Raw genomic sequence first — 21,782 nt, 5'->3', positions numbered from 1 at the left:
TTTAACTAACTTGAAAGCTCTGAAGAGAGAATTTGTTTACTAATTAATTTTGTATTCCAAAACAGTGGCATGTAATCTGAAAAACTGGCCTAACTGGTTCTCTCAGAAACTGTCACAAAAACACTAAATTGTATTAAGCACTCTCACCTGAGGAGTGCCAAAGTTGTGCCCAGTTGTGTCTGAGTCCTTGTAAATAACTATCAATCCTCCATAAACTTAGAAGTCATAAAGCAAACACTTTTTTAATGGGCAAGATTAAAACTATTCCTATAGTTGTAATCTTCCCTTTCAGTGTAAGAAAAAGTAAAGCAGAAGTTTCTTATATCACATAATTAAAATGGCAAACACACACATTCTAATATTAGAAAGAAAAAGTTTCCAACCTTGATAAATCTTCTCAGTATACAGGCTATCCCTCAAATCAAAATTTAATGTATTTTATAATAATGGGTATATTAGGCTGGAAGTACTCAACTCAATTTCTGAGACTCTTCTACCCCATTAGGTGCTGGGAGGAATACAAAAATAAATCTTTAAATTAAAAAAAAAAAGGCATTTACTTCATCTCTTTCCAATAAATATCTGAGGTGGATCTATGTATACTCAGAATGAATATGCAATAAAAAAAATCAATTTTTAAAACAGAGAATCAGTGACAGGGAGAAAACATATTTCCTTTTGAAAAGATTAATAGTGATCAATACTAGAGCTGAGCATCAAAAATGGAGTTGAAATTTCTAGAAGCCTGGGTGAAAAGAGAAGCATTAAATCATGTAGGTATCAGGTCAGAGAAGAAGCAGCATACCAATTAATAAGGAAAACAAAGTGTCCTGCTATTAAATCTAGAAAAAAATTAAAGACACTAACATACAACAAATATTAAGCAAATTTCAAATGCTTTTTCGTTTTCAGTGACCTTCTTTAAAAGCCAAGAACATATAAAGGAAACTTAGAGAAGGTGATTCATAAAGGGACTAAACACCAGTGTGGTCTAATTATCATGTACCTTTCAGTTGACCTAAGTTGACTAAGGCAAGAAATGAGGATAATTATAGAGGTAGACAAAGAGCGTATGTCATAAACGAGTGATTTTCAAACATTTCTGCACTCTTAGCAGCTAAAAAACTTTTGAAAATATGTATACCTCACCTACATTTCAAAGCTGATATCAAACTTTAATTGCAAAAAATGCACTTACTACAAGTTTAAATACTGACACTTTGATAATAAACATACCAGAGATGTATCGAACAGAACCTAAATATACCCACCATCAATATACCCACTTACACATGAACAAAATCTTCAACTGTTATATTTTATTTCACTTTCTCTTTGAATACTTCCATTCCCAAAGTTATTTCCTATTTTTAAACTTGAAAACCTTTAATTGATCATTTATAGATCATGACATTATTTTTTTTAAACCTTTTGTGACCACAATGATTTTTAAAAAAAATAAATTTCTGGTTTACTACATCAGTAGTATGTAACTGCCCTCAAATAGTAAATTACATATTAATAAATGAAATAAAAATTAGACATATTAAAGAAGAGAATTTTTAATTCAAAATTAACTTCATGGGCTTGGATGAGTATCATTAGCTGCTAGAATGGGTCAAGATTTAGTACCAATTCTGTTCCTATTCTTCATTTTTTATAGATGGAACACCAAGAAATCTTGTTCACATAAATGAGTAAATAGAATGAGTTTTATTGTCAGTCTTTCAATTTCTTTTGAGTTATATGTCAAAATTTACATAGTGAACCACCAAAATTTTTTAATAATCAACATCTACATTAAGTTCTCTATAAATTTTAGATAATTATATTGGCAGAAAGACTTGACTATTATCAAGTAATTAATTTTCTTAGCATCAATACCAGTGTTTCAAATTATTCCTTTACTAGATCTCAAACATTTTGCACAACGGTAATAAGGCAGACAAAAAGCGTGCTCTTCTGTAAAACGGGAACTGAGGGAAAAAGAACCTGTACCTCCATCTCAGGTGCATGCTCACATCAACTGCAAGAAAGAGTATATGTGAAAGTTAAGGATACAGTAATACTCCTTTAAAATCATCCTTATTGTATACTATGTAAGGTTATAAACAGCAGGAATTTAATTTTTTATCCTAAGTGTCACTTTTCCCAGCCTGGCTTTGAAATAAAGCTGAGTAACAGTTCGGAATTGTACATATTCTATGACAAGAGTCAAAAGGAGCCATTTTTATTTTTAAAATTCCTGCAAATTTTGCAGTTTATTTTAAAAATTAGCCGTTTGTTTTAGTGTAAAAATGTTGCCCTACCTACCCAAATGCTCAAATAAAACGGATACTTTCAAGTATCATTTTAATTCTTTGGCTTCCCATATAGTACATACCCCCACAAGAGATATTCATGCCCCAATCTGAGAAGCGAGGACTTTATTTTTCTAAGGTCACTTTCCTCATCTGTAAATGAGGATAACAATAACCACTCATAAGATTCTTACAGAGATCAAACAAGATAATGCATGTGTGATGTTTCTGCCTAATGCAGCTATTGATCACTGAACAAATCCTGAACAAATTTGCCTACTGTGTGCCAGGCACATGCTGGGGATACGGTCATCATCAAAACACAAAAGTCCTTGCCTCAGAGCTTACATTCTGGGGGTAGAAGAAAGACAACAATTAACATAACAGGTGTGTATTTTATAGTCATGTTAGCATGTAAATTCTGAATAAATAGCTATTTCTATCATGAGCATTAACATGTTTTTGAGCATGCTATTGAAATTTAGGAACTTAAACCTATTAAGTTTTTCCAGGAGGAAAGCCATCCCCTGGTTCACAGAGAGGGGAGACTGAATGGCATCTTTACAGCAAACCAATATTATCGTCAAAAAATAATTTCAGGTTTGCTCTAGAATATGTACAGTAGCCTATAGTTAAAGCTTTTTCACAAAATCAAAAACCAACAATGTAAAAAGTGCTTGACAATCTTTCAGATGTTTAAAAAATTGAGGTAAAATTCACACACCATAAAATTCACCATTTTTAAGTGCAAAACTCAATGTTTTTTAGTATATTCACAAAGTTGTGCAAACTCCATAGACTTTCACAAAAGTAAAGAAAAATATCTGAGATTTTTTATTTTGTACTGAAAATCCACTTAGTGGAATATCCTAAGTGAGAAACAAGATTTTTTTCTTTAAGATCAATGGGATATTTAAAAAAAAGACAAAAAAGACACAAAAAAAAAAAAAAAAAAAACCAGGTGTACTACACATTGAGCTCATTAAAAAAGACTTGTAGTTAAATGAAGGAAGAGATGGAGGATTAAAATTCATCATTGAACACAAGTTTTGAAAAGTTCTACTTCAAAAATAACTTCTTGCAGCTTTAGTGAGTAGAGGGTCATTAAAGAACTTATGGCAAAACATGGGAATGGGAGTTTCAACCCAGTACTTAAGAACAGCTCTACTCGAATTAAGACAGCTACTATGTGGAACTCATTATCTCCCTTTACATCTGGTTAGCACTAGCTGTGTACACATCCTTGGGAGAGTTGTGGAAATAGTCACACATTATTTTCTGTAGGTTTCTTTTGCTGACCTACAGTCTACAATGTCAGGGAACTCTTCAGGACCCTATATAATAGTGAAATAGGCCTCGATTGTCAACAAAAACCTAGGCATCCAAAATAAGTCTTGCCAAAGCCATAGCATAGGCAACTTTGTCTCCAAATCTATCTTATTAGCATGAAAGCCAATCCCAACCCTCTCAAAAGGGCCTATCTTTCATACTTGGATAAATTTAAAGCACTAACTTCTAATGATAAACCTAGTTATCATACTGAACAGATTATTCTCATCAGCAAGCCTTTTTGCCAACATGTAAAGTTTTTCTGTTTACTTTTTGCTCCACCTTAGCGATCTTTGTCCAATCAATATCTAAATACAGATGATCCCTGAACAATGGTGCAGGAGTTAGGGGCACCTAAATGCCTCACAGTCAAAAATCCACATATAATTTTGATTCCCCAAAAACTTAACTAATAGCCTACTGTGACTGGAGGCCTGACAGTTAATATAAACAGCTGATTAATACATATTTTTAGTTTCTATGTACTATATACTGTATTCTTACAAATAAATAAGCTAGAAAAAAGAAAATGTTAAAAAATCATAAGAAAATACATTTACAGTATTGCACTGTATTTATCAAAAGAAATCTGCATATAAGTAGACCTGAGCATTTCAAACCTGTGTTGAAGGATCAACTGTATCTGCTGTCAAATTAGCCAAAAGAGTAGAATGGTGTTGTTAGCTAATAACTTTTCCTCACTTGTTAGCTTTATCAAGTATGTTTCTGCATATGAAAAAATTAGAAGTACTCTGGGCAAAATACTAAAGGGTTCTGAGACGAGAGTCCTTTGCTTTTATCCTTTCTTCCTTTATTGATTCATTAAACAAGCACATCACCATCATTCCTGCCTCGATAAATACAACAGCCTCCGAAACTGGCACCCAACTTCCACTTCTGCACCTCTACAAGATATTCTCCGCACAGCAGCCAAAGCGATCCTATTGCTCCTTACACGGAGTCTGAAAACAGCATCCCATACCACTCCTTGTTCTGGCTTGACAAGCCTTGTGATTAGGTTTGTCTACAGCCTTGACCTCACCTAGACCCCTCTCCCACTCACTAAACTCCAGCCACTGTGGCCTTCACTGCCCTTACAGGCAAAATGTATCCTGCCATAGTGATCTTGCACTGGCTAGCTATTCCCTTTACGTGGCGTGCTTTTTCCCTGTGGTTTTTGTATAGCTCACTCTGTCATTCATATGTCAGCCAAAAAAATCACCCTCTTGGAGAGACTGATTGCTCAACCTAAACAGCCACCCAATCAGTCTCAATCACCCTTACTTAATTCACTGTACCACATTTAATATTTATACTGTGTATTAGTTTGTCATGCCACTAGAATTAAAGTTCCATAAGCACAGAAACTTCCTTTACTACATTCCCAGGGTCTGCAATAACACCTGAGCATAGAATATGCTAAAAAATTTCTGTGGGATAAATGGATGCATAAAATGTCTACTACACATAAAATCTTGTTATGCAGACCCTACCCTTCAAAAGTCTCATTTTCTGCTTTAAACTTACAGGTGCTACATAGATGGAAAGTAGAATTCAATGCAGTCTACAATATCCATCTCGAAACTATTAGGTAAAGAATAGAGCCATCTTTATTATCTGTCTTGAGATTATCAACATAAGAGAAGCAGTCCCAAGACTTACTCCATTTATTACTATTCAACGAATACTTCTAGGTATCTGACCAGGGTCTTCCTCTGAGTCACAAAGACCGCCCACAGCCAGGACCAAATATTTTAACTGTGTACTCTGTTCTAACTATTATCAAAATTAATACCACTGCACATCACATTCCTATCTCAGTAGTAACCAAATAGTTAAGTTCCTCCAATCCTACATTATCACCCATCACTCATCCCCGTAATATTCTTTACATCCACTCATCTACCCCATTGTTCAGTGGCTTTCAAACTTTTTTGACCCATCCCATCCCCAATCCTTACACTATAACTCCTGATGACTGACCAAACTTTCCTACATCCTCAATATTTTCTCTATATATTCTCTGTAGCTCCGGCACTTAGTGACTTGGCCATCCCTTGAAGATACTATCTCCCCTCAAAAGGTTCTCTCAAATGAAGTTTTTTCTCTTTTCTCTTTCCATCCCTCCCTTCCACTTCCCCTTTCTCCTTATCACTCTCAACTACATATCTAAAAGCCAAGAGATGGTAGTTTTCTCCTTTCTCCCATTTTTCTCAAATAATTTCTCCATTTTTGATCCTTCAAAAACACCAGTTCTTTGAAACTCATGTCTGGCTGTACTCATGTTTTCCTCTCCTCCCTTCCTCCTTCATTCACTAGACTTTAGTTTCCCTTAGTCTTCCTTTCCATCCCAACTCCTGTCCTCATTCTGGGAGACCTCAATGTTCATATGGATAACTCACCCAACATCCTGAGTCCTTTCACCTAATCGTCTGCCCACCTTCACTCACCTAATATTATAGCCACAGGCTTGTCAACACTAGTAACTACGTCATCTCCAGTATCTCAATCAAGCATCCAGCTCTCCAATTCCTACTTCCTATCCTTGCAGCTCACTTTCTCAGAACTACCCTCTGCACTTCTTTCACCCCAGCTGATATCTCCTATTCATTGTCCTATTTTCTCACTCTGCCTTAACCCCTTTCACATTCCTCCCTATCCAGTACAGGTTCTACGTCCATCATTATAATGTATAATGTGCTTAACTTTGCATTATAATGCAAATGTGCTTAACTTTCTTGACCTCTGTGGTTTCTTCATTTGAGCTACAGACCCCATTCTTCTTAAATTTTTCAAAGTCGTCTAACTTGGGAGACTGTCTAAATCAGCATCTCTTTCACCTACCATGCAGTGATTCTCTTCTCTATCCAAAAAAAATTTATTGAATGACTTGTCCACGCTAATTTTATCTCTCACTCACTTTCAACCCCATCCAATCTGGCTTCTGTTACCAATGTAAACCAAGGTTATTAATTAGTTTCGTGTTGCCAAATTCATGGAAGTTTCTCAGTCGTCCTCCACTCAACCCTTCAGCGGCATCAATACAACTAACCAGTCTTCTTTTTGAAGCAGTCTCCTCTCCCTTGTCTTTCCTACCTTACTGGCTATTCCTTATCAATCCACTTTGCTGATTCTTTCTACTCTAACCTAGTTCTAATTATTGAAGATTTTCAGAGCTTGGTTCTGGATCCTATTGCCTGGGTAATCTCCTTCGGTCCCATTACTTAGACTACTACCTATGTGATGACTTTCCAGTTGAGATCTCTCAATTAGCACACTAACTGCATACAATACATATCCATTTGGATGTTTAATAAGCAATTCAACCTCTTGCTTATTCAAAACTTATTTTATCCATCCATATAAACTCTCCTAAGGTTGACCTCAGTGAACGGTAACCCCATCTACCCACTCATCTAAAAACTAAGGTCTTGGGACACCTGGGTGGCTCAAGTGGTTGAGCATCTGCCTTTCAGCTTAGGGCATGATCCCAGGGTCTTAGGATTGAATCCCACATCAGGCTCCCCATGCCTCTGCCTATGTCTCTTTCTGCCTCTCTGTCTCTCATGAATATTTTTTTTTTAATTTAAAAAAATAAAATAAAAACTAAGGTCTCACATTTAAGTCTTCTCTTTTCTGTCATCTTCCCCCACCCAATCAATAGCAAATCATGTAAATTCTACATTCAAAACAGATCAAGAAACTGCCCACCTCTCTCCACCACACGTCCAGACCATCACCATTTATTAGCACACCACTATAGGTACTTGCTGCTCACTTCCACTTTTGTCCGTTTCATTTCAAATTAACAGAAAGTAGACTCAACAGTGGCCCACACTTAAGGGAGATGCCAACAATCCCTTATAAGGACTCCAAGGCCTAGAAATACTAGTTTATCACCTGTGATCTGCTCACTCTCCCTCTCCACCCTAATTATATCCACTAGAGAGATACAAGAAGACACTCCATTCAACAAGTACTTAATACACTGATAAAGAGGACACCAGCAAGCACCCTTGGAAAATATCTTACTTTCTCTATAAGCCAAGAACGTTGGTAGAAGGAATGAGATCACTATTTTCAGTGTGGAAAGAGTCTAGGAAGAATCCAAAGGGCAGTTTGGATAGAGCACATAGTGTGCGCTATCAGGAGCTTGTAATCAGAATTGATCCTACCACAGAGTTCATTAGTACTGGTTAGTACAAGCTCCCAAGGACAGAAATAAGTCAGCCCACTAAGATACTATCTTCAATAACTGAAAAATCCCTAATTTGTTCAACAAAGGCCTAATTTGAGCTACAGCAAGTAAGTGGATCCCTCATATCTTGCCAAGGCCTTGCTTCCTCTCCTGCTTCTAAACTGTGGTTATTAGCTTTCTCAGCTACATTTTCCTTTGAGAATTTGATAAAGATAATAGACTCTCGGGATCTCTGGGTGGTGCAGCGGTTTAGCGCCTGCCTTTGGCCCAGGGTGCGATCCTGGAGACCCGGGATCGAATCCCACGTCGGGCTCCCTGCATGGAGCCTGCTTCTCCCTCTGCCTGTGTCTCTGCCTCTCTCTCTCTCTATCATAAATAAAAATTTAAAAAAAAAAGATAATAGACTCTCTCCTCAGAAAAAAAGCATAACAGAAACTACTGCACTCAGTTCAAAGGTTCCTGGAGGCCTTCTGAAGAATGTACTCTCAGGCTGGACACCGGGCTGACTTCTCTATTGGTTCTCTATTGGCCTCTTTCATCCATTAAAGGAAAAAATAATAATGATAATGTTCTTTAGTAATGCATTCTCTTCTAAATACTGTCCTTTCTCCTCCCTCTCTCATTTAAGCTCTGTAAGACTAGTCTAACCATTTTTATGGGGAGAGAGGTAAAAATGCACATATATGTACATGTTGTAAATGCACAGAAATTTTGGAAGGACATAGAAAAAAAAAAAAAGATTAACAATAATTTCCTCTCGGGAAGAGGACCTTAACAGAGAGGCTGGAGAGGGAGGGAGGCTTTTTTATTGAATATACTTTGACCCTGTGTACAAATTACCTAATCAAATAGTAACAAATCAAAATTTTAAAACTTTTAAACAAGCAGGCTACATTTTGCTTCTAATTTCTCATTTCCCAGAAACTTTTCAGCATTCTAAATAAGACTTCTGGTTCCTCAAAATTGGTTATGAAAGGTCACCAGATGCCTTCTAATTTGGAAATCCAATAGATACTACAAAGTCTTTAGCCTCCTTGATCTTGCCATGTCACTTAACAAAGGTTTTCTTTCTTAGGTTTTTAGTACACTACATTTTCTTGATTCTCCTATTACCTTTCTAGAAGAAGTTCCTTCTTACTCCCCACAAGACTAATTTACTTCATTCATTCACTACCAACAATGTGACAAGATACTTTTCTCCTATTTGCCCCTTTGTTAGGCAATCCTAACAGTTATGACAAACCACAATGAAAGGACTTCTCAAAGCATGACCTGGGAGTTCCTGGGGGAGCAAGAGATCCTTTCAGAACTCCAAGAAACAAAAATATTTTAACTCGGTCTTCTTCACTTCATCCCCAAACTTGTTCTTCCTTCCCTAGCCTTTATTGACCTTCACCTCAAGTGACTCAAGCCAGAACTGCAGGAGCCATGAACACTTCTGCCTCTCTAAAATCATCAGCACTTATCTACTAATTTCTCAGTTGAATCTCACACCTTTCCATAACTCCTGCTATAGCATTAGTTGCCATCACTGCTTTTCTAGACTACAGCAGCCCAACCACTATCCCTAATTCTAGTTTCATCTTCTCCCAAATCCATTCTTCATACTGCACCCATTCTATATCTAATAGCCAACCTGATTCCTACCACCAAAACCACCACCACCTATTCACTTAAGTTCTCAAACTGCAGAAATTGCCCCCAAGACATACTAGCTCTCTACAGGAATTTTTATCACTTTGTTGAGGATAATTAAAATGATCACATTTTAGATCATTTGGTTACATACCTAGGTCACAGACACATAGAATCCAAGGCTGTGTTTATAAAATCACAATAGCATACCATACCATAAACCAAAGTAATTCATGAGAAATGAATAATGGCAAACTTTTACAATTGATTCAAGACAATAGGATGCTCTTTATCTCCAAATGTATCCAATCTGTGTGAATAGAGAAATGTGATGAAAGAACTTAGTCTTTCCAAGGTATTAGTAGCACTGACAAGCCAACCTAAAAAGTAACTTATCCCATGCCATATTCCTATTGTGAGCATTTTATAAAATATATACATTACATTAATGTTAGGGAACTTAGATATTATGAGTTTTGTAGCTTTAATTTATGTTTAGCATTGTTAAGGACTAGGACAAGGAATTCAGGTTAATGTTTACAGATCTGAAACACTGAAACAATAGGAATTGCTGGCAACAAAAACAAACTAGCAGAGTTCCTAAAACATAGTTTGAACTCAGAATCACTATACTCTTTTTTATCCAATCCTAGTCTTTCCAATTACATTTTTTAAAGAAACTTACCTTTTTAAGAAATTAGCTTCATTTTTAAAATGTTGAGGATCATATCTTTGAAACCTTGGAACATCTCCCCTCTTTAAAAGATCAAAGCCTGCATGAATGCCTAAATATTTAGCTCTCGGGGCACCGGGGTGGCTCAGTGGTTGAGCGTCTGCCTTTGCTTCAGATCATGATCCGTAGGTCCCGGGATCGAGTCCCACATCAGGCTCCCCGGAGGGAGCCTGCTTCTCCCTCTGCCTGTGTCTCTGCCTCTCTCTTTGTGCCTCTCATGAATCCATCAATTAAAAAAAAAAAAAAATTTAGCTCTCAAAGCAAAGGTTTTGTCTTATTTACATATTGAGAGGCATAGCTCTCAATGCTGCCCAATACGGTAGCCACTAGAAATATGGGGCTATTTAAACTTTAATTAAATAAAATTAAAAATCAAGTGATTCAGTCTCACTAGCCACATTCCAATTACTCACCAGCCAGCCACAGGTAGCTGCTGGCTAAAACATTTCTATCACTACGTAACTAATAACTTCTCCCTTTGAGTAAGCTTTAAGAAAGTTGCTCATTACTTCAAACTTGATGACTTCCAAATCTTTGTCTAGTCTTTTTCCATTAACCTAATGGAATATCTTCAGTAACCTACTTGAAAATACTTTATCAGTTAGAAAGATGGAGGTAGCAACTAGAAATAATTATGGTAGTAGCAAATCAGTAAGGTACAATATAATCAAGAATGGATCAGATTTTCAGGGTAAGGTTAAGACTGAGACAAGCAGGAATAGGTACTGTAAACAGCAAATATTAATCAAAAGACAAGGCCCACTCCACTGTATCTGCTCATTCTAAAATAATTACCACTTTGCAAAGATCTTCAAAAGATATTTTCTCAACCATACCTGAAATATTACATACCCAGTAAACTCACTTTTGATACAGAACATGTATTAAGGTCTCATTATAATCAGTCATTATAAACTACAATTTAACCTGTTTCAAAGTTTATTTTTGTTAATTACATTTCAAATTCCTTCAAGGGTTTTTAAAAACCTCAAAAACAACACAATCAATAATGCACTTCAGCCAAGTTTATAACTATACAGCAAAACTAGCTAACATTCCTTTTACTAATGGAGTGTTCCCCATACTACATTTTTTAAAAAGATAGAATACATAATTAGCCACGAATACACGTTCTGCTTTATAGAGATATTAAATGTTGACATTACTCCAAGAGAGCTTATTTTTAAACCTGCAAAATTCCATTTTTGTGATTGGTTCATTAAAATAAAATCAACTGCAAATATAAGACTAGGGCCCCTCCCCCCAAAAAAAATTCAGATAAACTTCAGAAAACAATGACAATGAAAGGCACTTTCAAAATAACGTGTGGAATATTAATTTATTCAATAAATATTTATGGCCACTATAAAATTCTGGAATGAGGTGGATATTAACGCAAATAAATATGAAGCAAACATTTACTAAGTACCTACCGTGTGCTAGGTTTTACACTACCTATACAGAAAAAAACAAAACAAAACAAAACAAAACAGACACAGTCCTTGCCCTCGTGGAGCTCACAGTCTAGTTGCAGCAGACAAACAGTAACAGGTACAAGGGCAAAGCACTAGGGAGGCATTATGGAAGGAGGGACTGGTTCTGCCTGGAGAACGCAGGGGCAGGCTTCCCAGAGGTGGAGACAATGGAGCTGGGCCTTGGATGAGGAGCTCACCAGGTGGAGGGGAAGGGGGGAAGCGCATTCCAAGCAGAGGAAACAGCACATGAGCAAGCAGAATCTTGAAAGCACATGCCATGGTGCAGGACGACGGGCGGTCCAGCGCAGCTAGAGCATAAAGGTGCACACGAACTAAAGAGACGAATTAGTTTTTGGTTTTTAGTGAATCATAACTATCAGGAATATATCTTCATATTATACTTAGTGTAGTTTAACTCTGACACTGACAACAATAAGGCAGTTTTGAAAGCATTCCATTCATTTCATAAATATTTGAGCCTTTTGGATAGGTACCCAGCGTTGTGGTTAGTTTTTTAAAAGGCACTTTTAGAAAACTAAATCTTAATTTTCTTCTGTATATTTAAGCAAAATGAACCCAGAATAAAGGTTTTCTTAAACTGAATCACAGAGCTATACACACTACAAGTCCTCACTTTCAGTATCTGAGCTCCCTTCTAGCACCACTATCTTTTACCCTTAACACCTTCATAGCTATCGACCTAAAGTAACCCCACTGTTAAGCAACAGAGAAAGCAATTTCAGCCTTCTCTTCCCATTCTGCCTATAAACAAGCTATTTGACACTGTCCCTGTGACAAATCGATGCATGGTAACCAATGCAACAGATGAAAAAACAATGTACTCTGACCCCCATACAAATTTTTGGAAATTAAATGATTAAACCATTAAGCTGAATTCTGAATAAAGAGAGATACGAAGCAGAGACCCATATCCTTCAGGAAAAGTAAAAAGATACAGAGGAAGAGATCTTGGGTCAAAAAATGTCCATGTACAGTGGCCACCAAGCAACACTGTTCACCAAGGAAGCCTGGTGCTTAGGAAGGTACAGGGGGGAAAGGAAAGGAACTCACATGGGTCAAATACTTTATTAGATGTTTTCATATAAATTCCTATTTACTCCTTGCAATAATGCAAAGGGAAAGAGTTCATTACCTTAGTTTTACAAATGAGAGATCTGAGACCATCGAGGCTAAAAGAGTTACCCATGACTGCCTGAGCCAGTCAGTAAGTGGTAGAGCCAGTATATCAAATCATGCCTGCCTGGTTCCAAAGCCCATCCCATCCTACACACTGCCTCTGGGTTCCTAAAATGAACACAGTACTCCCAAGTGGCATGCAAGGTTGTATCAAGGTTATATATGCCCTGGAAAGGAAAGCCCTTACTTTTCCCTCCACTATTTTCACAGTCAGTGTGAAATGACAGGGGTGGCAATACACATATATCTCTGAAATTTAGAGGAAGAAAAATTGTGGCAAAATGGTTATATGAGATTAGTTGCCCTCATGGATGTGGGAGAAGCTTTCTTAGTAAAGATATTGGGTGCTCTAATACAATTAAATTAGCATAATAATTCAAATGCTACTTGTTTAAATTCCTATACAATAAACCATTAACTAAGTAGCTCAATTAAAGGAATGATAGAAAAATCTCCAATCACAGTTATTAGAACATTATTGCTAAGTCATATCCTCATCATCAAAAATAATAAAAACTGCCCTTTCTCAAATCCTAATCCTGAAAATTGATAGGCAAGCATAAACTATGTGGTAAGGATATTTGCCACATTAAAATTTTGCCTCTTTTTGGGCAACGGGAGCTATTTTAAGAAAAAAAAAAAAAAAATGAGACAAGTAACATCACACAGAAATCTTTTGTAAACAGTCCCAGTGGGCCAAAAATGTGGTGTTGGCCTAGACAGATCCTGAAATACTATTTTCAACTGTGCACAATTTACTTATGCAAAGTACTGCCAACTACCAGAAAATTAATCAGATTTTTAAATCCAAATGCTTTGGGGGGGGAGGGGGGGAGGAGAAGAGACTGGGACATTCAGCCAGCCAAAATTCTAGTGACATAATTACAATGTAAAATGCTTTGTGGAGAGCTTCTGAAATAGCATCCATATGCTCTAAGTAAATTCACCAACCTTATTTTGATTGAGAGGATCATTCCGCAGTCTCTGTTTGTTCTTCTGTAACTTACTAGGCATCATCTTTCCAGTTCTGAAGTCAAAACTGCTGAGGTCAACAGTATTTCCCAGGTACCTTGCCAACTGAGGTTTGCTTCTGAACTTCTTACCACTTGGACTAGAAGAAAGAGAACATTCATTGTACAAAAGATAACAATGTTTCCTCTAGATCTCTACATAAACCTTTCTTCACATTTCTTTCTATCCCAATTGTTACACCACATTTTTACTTTTTTTTTTTTTTGAAAGGTATGGTAAAGTTTTTTTTTTTATTTTTTTAAAGGTTTTATTTATTTATTCATGACAGACAGATGCAGAGGGAGAAGCAGGCTCCCTGCAGGGAGCCTAATGAGCGGGGACCCAGGGGTCACGACCCAAGGCAAAGGCAGACACTCAACCACTAAGCCACCCAGGTGCCCCAAAAGATACGGTAAAGTTTTAAAGGAATGTCATAACTTCCCTGTAAAAAGAGATAATGTGTCACTGAATTATTACATTCCACTAGGTACCCCACTGGAGTACATAACAGATGTTACTGCAGATTATCCCCCCCTTCCCCGCCCTGTCACTCACTCAGCAGCCTGGGACAGAAACCCCATAAGAACTGCATGCACAGCACAATAGGCACACTACAAATGTCTTCAGTATTACAAACTTATTTCCAAATTGACTTTTGAAATGCTTGGGGGGAGGGAGATAAGTATTACATATACACAATGTCAGTAGTATTTAGAATTTCAGGAAAAACTCTCTGAAGTCAACAATCCTTATTAAACACACACACACACACACACACACACACAAATACTTGGAATCCATGTATACTCTTCGGATTATCAATTTGAACTCTGAATATTTACAATAGAAGAAAATATTGAATTCCAACAATATTTAAATGGCTCCCTAATGAAACTACTTAAAGGAGAAAACTAAGGCAAACATTTGCAACTGTTTTTATACACTGCTGACATGAGTTTTATTAGCCAAACTCTGACCTTGGGAAAGCTTATCAAGAATTACTTACTTCTCATAAGAAATATTGTCAAAGCTGAAAAATTATAAAAGTGCCAGAATTATACAGAAAGCTAAACCGTTCCTTCCTAAAACTTTTTTTTTTTTTTTGCTGTCTGGCATTGCTCTATAAGAAAATTCTTCTAGGGGATCCCTGGGTGGCGCAGCGGTTTGGCGCCTGCCTTTGGCGCAGGGCACGGTCCTGGATATCCGGGATCGAATCCCACGTCGGGCTCCCGGTGCATGGAGCCTGCTTCTCCCTCTGCCTGTGTCTCTGCCTCTCTCTCTCTCTCACTGTGTGCCTATCATAAGTAAATAAAAAAAAGAAAAAAGAAAAAAAAAAAGAAAATTCTTCTAGGAAAAATGCCCCTGTCTTATCTAAGAAGTTTTCTGAGCCAAATGTGCTAAAATCAACGGTTAAAGGTCGGCACAGATATGTTACCAGAAGAAAACTCTAAGAATTCTAAAATAGTTCTCCAAAAAGCCAACGTGTCCCATTTAGAACTTAGCCTTGTACCAATCAACCACAATAAAAGAAAAATAACTGAAGACGACGACAACGGAGAATTTTAGCTGGGAAACCAGCAATAAAATACTGCCCTGGAAGAACAAAACTTCTCTCTGGGTCAAATCCAAAGCAACACACCACACTTTGTCACAAACTCTCTGGTATTCATTCCGCCACCACTGACTTTAAAACAAATGATGATCAAATCAGCATTTTTTCCACAATCACATAATGTAAGTATTCCTGAAACACAATTCAAGTTCTAAAATTCAACCTACAGATGGAAGTAACAACTGACAGTTCTCAAGCAGCCCACTAATAAGACATCTCATTAGTGCAGTAAAAGCTGAGCTTAAAAGTGAATTTAGTTTCGACATACTAGTGTTCCAGAAGATGAAAAACTAAGGTAGCAACTTCTACCAAAAAGATAAGCACCATTATTTTTAAGGATATAGCTTAGAGACAACTAGAAAGTAATTTTTAAAAAAAAATCAATTGGGACGCCTGGGTAGCTCAGCGGTTAAGCGTCTGCCTTTGGCTCAGGGCGTGATCCTGGAGGCCCAGGATGGAGTCCCACCATCAGGCTCCCTGCATGGAGCCTGCTTCTCTCTCTGCCTCTGTCTCTCTTTCTCTCTCTCTCTGTGTCTCATGAATAAATGTTTTAAAATCTTTAAAAAGAAAAAAAAAAAGAAATCTACTGATTAATTTTGCAAATGAGCCCTACAATGAGTCATTCCTAATGGAACAGTTGGAATGCCATTTCCAAACTGCTGTTGAAAGCATACTATAGAGCCTCACTACGACATTCCTCCATAGACCAAAACTCATTAGAGATCGGTTGTAGACACTACTCCCCAAATTAAGGAAATCCAAATACTTAAGAACCCAGTTAAAAGGCCATACTCATGAAATGTGATTGCCCAATTTATGATCTAAATTAGTACTGTAGGGAATCCCTGGGTGGCTCAGAGGTTTAGTGCCTGCCTTTGGCCCAAGGCGTGATCCTGGAGTCCCGAGATCAAGTCCCGCGTCGGGCTCCCTACATGGAGCCTGCTTCTCCCCCTCTGCCTGTGTCTCTGCCTCTCTATCATGAATGAATAAAATTTTTTAAATAAATAAATAAATAAATAAATAAATTAGTACTGTAATATGGCTGAAATTGTTCCTATATTTACCGATTTAAAAAAAATCAAATGGAAACTGAGAAAGGCCTTGAGACACTCTACTAATAAACTTAATCAGTAACGAAGTAAGATAGGTGGAAATCAAGTTTAACTATTAACATATCTCAAAAAAAGGTGGATTATCAACTGGTAACCAATCAGTCATTCATACCAAATCACTGTGCCCTGTCATAAAGATGGAATTCTACGAAGCATCTATATTGGATAGCTCCAAGTACTCCTCATACACACTGCTGCCTTTAGAACAGTGGTACAAGCCATTGTCTTCTCTGTAACTGCTGTAGCTTGTGCTTGATGCTTTAAGGAAAGTCTACCTGGCTGCCCCAGAAGATTTTAAACAAGGGCTCTTCCTCTGCACCAGATGAAGGCAAGTGCACAGAAAGGTAAGGCCAGCGGAATGGTTCATTAAGAACTCTGCCCATCAGATCTAAGATATCTGCGTGGCACCAAATGATTCTGGAAGTGGCAGATGAAATAATGCTAGATGAAGAAATGATGCGTGTCATTTAAGCTCTGGTCTTAACCCAGAGTGCCTAAGTTATCTGTCAGCCCGTAAGATGGCTGCGGTAGGTCCCAGTCTCACACACACCAGAACTTAACGTGACTAAGCTTTTATTCTAAAAGCAGCAAACTATAACTTAGGGAAATTACTTTCAAAAAAAAATTTCTACTAGAGTAGGGAAGGATATTAGTCATTTTCTGTTTTCTCTAACCAAAGTGATTACTTCTAATCCCAGTAATGAAATACTAATATTTCACTTTCAACCACAAAAAAAAATTCCCTACCAACTGCCCCCTCGATATGCCAGCCCTGAACCAACTTGTGATTTCACCTTTAACTTCTCCTACCCTCCAAATACCCTAAAGTCATGATTAAATGAAAACCAAAGACATGAGTTTTATTTTCATATACGAACATTTCATCATTTGAGCTACATGTCTTTGCCAGCTTTCACTCTGGTTGAACTGTCTAAAGCACTTCTTAAGCCTAACTCTTAGAGGTTTCTAACTATAGATTATCAAAAAGAAAGAAATTTTATTTGGCATCTGACTTTCAACTCTACGAAACTTTCATTGAGATACCAGAAACTACTTAGATTATGGTTACCTTAATTTAGTGACATTCACATTTTATCACTCTATAAACTCACCTATAATCATCATTACCTGAGCTACTCAACTGTAACATGCCCTGCTAGTCTCCACGTAAAAATTAATTCTTCTGAGAACCTATGGCTTGCCTGTGCACTCTGCAAACTGCACTCGGAAAACCCTCCTCTAACAGAGCAGAACCTATTTTTTCATGTTACCTGGGTAACATGGATCATCATGACATTTAGTCAAATATTATGAGGAGACCAGAGTCTGAGCAAACACAAGTATATCTTCAAACCAGTTTCCAACAGGATGAACTGTGGGGGTGGCAACAGTCCGAGTGCAATAAGGTGAAGCTGGCCTATGAGGGACGAGGAGGAGTATGGACAGGAGACAGCAGCTATGTAGCCAAAGATCATATTCCCAAGGGCATCACTCTCTACTTTGTGAGGAACAATAAAAACCTCCACACTAAAATTTCTCTAAGCTACAGCACTGGAAAAGTTGTGAGAATAAAGAAACATCAACTTTCTATTGTTTTCTGCCTCTTTAAATGTTACCACTTACTTGTTAAAAAGTATTGGAAGAAAAAGATTTCTCAAGTGTCTCCGCAAGTTTTGGCGGAGACTAAGATCTGAAATTGAAATGATCTTTTTGTACTTCGGTATAAAAATATATCATCAGAAAAGTGCCATATCAATTAATTCAAATAATATTTGCCACTGCTTCGAAGCTGTGACCCATTCGCACAGAGAAATCTAATACAAATTAGCTCCTAATCCCTCTTTCTCGAATTCCTTTCCTCCCAACCCTCACATGCAGGCCTTTCCCAAAGTGACTCCTCTGCAGATTTTATCTTCTCCTGTCGTACTGATATCCTCCCATCTCCTGTCAGTTATTAAATCCAGTTCCTTCATATTCACCTCTGAATTCATCCTTTTGGGGCGCCAGGGTGGCTCAGTCAGTTAAGTGGCTGCCTTCGGCTCAGGTCATGATCCCAGCATCCTGGGATTGAGCCCTGGGTGGGGGGAGTCTGCTTCTTCCTCTGCCCCTCCCCCCTGCTCATGCTCTAATAAATAAAATCTTAAAAAAAAAAAAGAAAAAAAAAAAAAAACCACCCTTCCTGTCCAATGCCATTGCCTAAATCAAGTCTTTATCAGCTTGAGTCTAAATCACTAGGACAGGCTAACTCTAATGGTGTCTGCATTCTCCACTATCCAAATTACTCTTCCTACAACACCACTCTGACCATACGGTTCCAGTTTACAAGCATTTAATGACTTTACCCCATTAGCAAAAGGGAGCCAAACATCTCAGCCCTGCATTTAAGATCCTTTTTCATCTAGCCTCCTCTGAACCCTTAAACCCTACTTTCCACTCCTCTTACCCAGTGACCTTTGCTCCAACTATACTGGCTTATTCACCCTGTTCTGAACAGGCTGGACGGTTCCCCTCTTGGGCCCTTTGCAAATCCTATCTTTTAACCTGATCTATAACGCAGGAGTCCAGCCCTAATCCCCAAGAGCCCCAAAACACCAATGCACATTGTATCTCCTCCATAAGCCTTCCCAACTGAAGTAGTGAAATGTCTCCTTCCTCTGAACCATAGAGCGATTGCTGCCAGTATCAGGTAAAGAATCATGAACTGCCCGCTGGCATCTCTTGGATTCTAGTTTTGAAATACTGAGCTTATAAAACTTCTACAAGTTTAAGTCTTCACAAACAGCACACTGAAGTAATTATTTATGAATGAAACTATATGATGTCAGATTTGCTACAAAATAATGAAAGTTGAGTCAGGGATAGTGGACTGGGATATAGAAGAAATAAGATAAACAATTGTTAAACTGGGTTCTTAGTAATTTCTTATATGATTCTCTTTACATTTCTGTATGTTTGAAAATTTCTATAAATAAAATGTTTAGAACATAAACACTGAAGTATACAAACAGGATATACTCCCTGAAAATTGGAAAGTAGATTTAAAAAAAAAGGGGGGGGGGGAGTTTGGGCAGATTTGAGCATTAAAGAATTTCCTTAGCAGTTGGGGGAGGAGTAGAGAACTATTTTTAAAGTATCATTAAGGAGAAAAATTCACTATTTGGCTGCCGGTAAATTGTGACAGCATTCCACTTTCTCCCTTGACATAAATGTTTAAGGAATCATCAATGCAGTTTTTTTTTTTAAAGATTTTATTTATTTATTCATAGACACAGAGAGAGGGGCAGAGACACAGACAGAGGGAGAAGCAGGCTCCACGCAGGGAGCCCGATGTGGGACTCGATCCCGGGTCTCCAGGATCACACCCCAGGCTGCAGGTGGCGACAAACCGCTGCACCACCGGGGCTGCCCTGCAGTTTTTTAAATGGTATAAAAGACCTTAAGTATAATTCAAATTCTGTACCAATCATTCTTATGCCATTAACTATCATTTATGTAACAAAAATTACATGCAAACAGTGTATCACTGGTAGATTCTATTATCTCTATATCATAGTTTAAAAAATATAAGCCAACATGATCCACTAAAAAACAGAAAAGTGAATAAATGTAGAATTGTACCTAATCCCATCCTACTGCCTTAAGGCACTCACTTTTTGAGAAAGGAAAAAGGAAACACTGGTTATTTTGGTTGAATTGGTGACTGGATACTGTTAGGGAAATGTCAGAAATTAAATACACCTGGGAATTATTTCAAACTATAACGGGAAAAGGGGTTTAATACTGATGAAGTAAGTTTGGCCAGGAGTTGATAACTGTTAAAACTCATTGATGAGCACATGAGAGGCTCATTATATTTTTCTAACTACTTTTGCTCTTGCATTTGTTTGAATTCTTCCATGATAAAGAAAATAGGCAGTAAGTATACCCCCAAAACAGACGATGTTTTGAAAAAAGGACCGGGGGCCTCTGGGAAAGGCCTTTTTTAAAGGGATGCATACAATACTGCGTACATGTTAAAAATAATTTTAATAAGGACACTTATCCTTGCTCTAATCTATGGATTCTTCCAGTATAAAAAGAACAAAGAAGAACATAAACACATATACACACAGGAGGAAGGCAATGTGTCCAAATCTTAACACTGATTCTCTTTAGGACTATAAGGCTGATTGTCACTGCTCTCTCTACACTCTTCCATATTTTCCCAGTTTTCCACACTGAGCATGGGTCATTTAATAATCAGGGGAAAAAATTAAATATTTCTAAAAACTCTGATGAACAGGTACAACAACCTAAGATCTACCATAATCACATCTCAAAATAAAACAACATACTGTGAATCTCCAGGTAATTAACAAGCACATACCTCTTTATGTTAAGTGAAGGGAAAGAAACTACCAACTTGTTGATCTACTGACCATCTATTACATGCCAAATGCTTTACATGTTTCATTTCGTCTCAAAAAACTCCATGAGGTAGATTTCTTACCTTTGATTTACATATGAGGAATCAGGGGCTTATTTATGGAAGCTTATAAATCTGTCCCAGTTAAAACAGTAAAGCAAGATTCAAGACTCAAGTTCCAATTCTCTGACTCAAAAGTCTCCATTCTTATTCTAAGCCAGTGCAACAACACAAGTGTAGTCTACTGACAGGTTACTGGTCTTCAAATAAGCAGAAGTGGAGAGAAAGCATTTAGAAACTGCTATGGTAATCTGACAGGTATACAAGCTTAGGACTGTAGGATCTAGCAGTAAAAAGCTGCAACATGTATTTTGTATGTCTACTTTTACATTATTTTTATCTTTCATTATAAACTTCCTACCAGATATTAAAACAATTTCAGGGATCCCTGGGTGGCGCAGCGGTTTAGCGCCTGCCTTTGGCCCAGGGCGCGATCCTGGAGACCCGGGATCGAATCCCACGTCGGGCTCCTGGTGCATGGAGCCTGCTTCTCCCTCTGCCTATGTCTCTGCCTCTCTCTCTCTCTCACTGTGTGGCTATCATAAATAAATAAAATAAAATAAAAAATTAAAAAAAAAATTTCATAGTTACAGCACAAAGAAATAATAAATCAGTTAAAAGTAAATAGAAATATATTATCCTCTCAGGATGATACAAAGGCAATTTTTGATGGTAGATGTTTAAAGCAACGGATAAAAGGATTTTTTTTAATATG

The 21,782-nt window shown here is 37.4% G+C and overlaps 1 protein-coding gene across 1 annotated transcript in view; it reads right to left on the bottom strand.

Moving 5' to 3' along the window:
- Window positions 1-21,782, bottom strand: part of MBD2 (methyl-CpG binding domain protein 2) — a 63,294-nt gene that overhangs the window by 33,585 nt on the left and 7,927 nt on the right. The window contains exon 2 of the mRNA XM_072822891.1: window positions 13,819-13,978. Coding sequence (XP_072678992.1) covers window positions 13,819-13,978 — 160 coding nt within the window. The remainder of the gene's footprint in view (window positions 1-13,818; window positions 13,979-21,782) is intronic.

The sequence above is a fragment of the Canis lupus genome, chromosome 1 (genome assembly GCF_048164855.1).
Source record: "Canis lupus baileyi chromosome 1, mCanLup2.hap1, whole genome shotgun sequence".
Taxonomy (NCBI): Eukaryota; Metazoa; Chordata; class Mammalia; order Carnivora; family Canidae; genus Canis; species Canis lupus.
The sequence above is the reverse complement of the archived record's forward strand: the minus strand, read 5'-3'. Positions and strand labels throughout refer to the sequence as shown.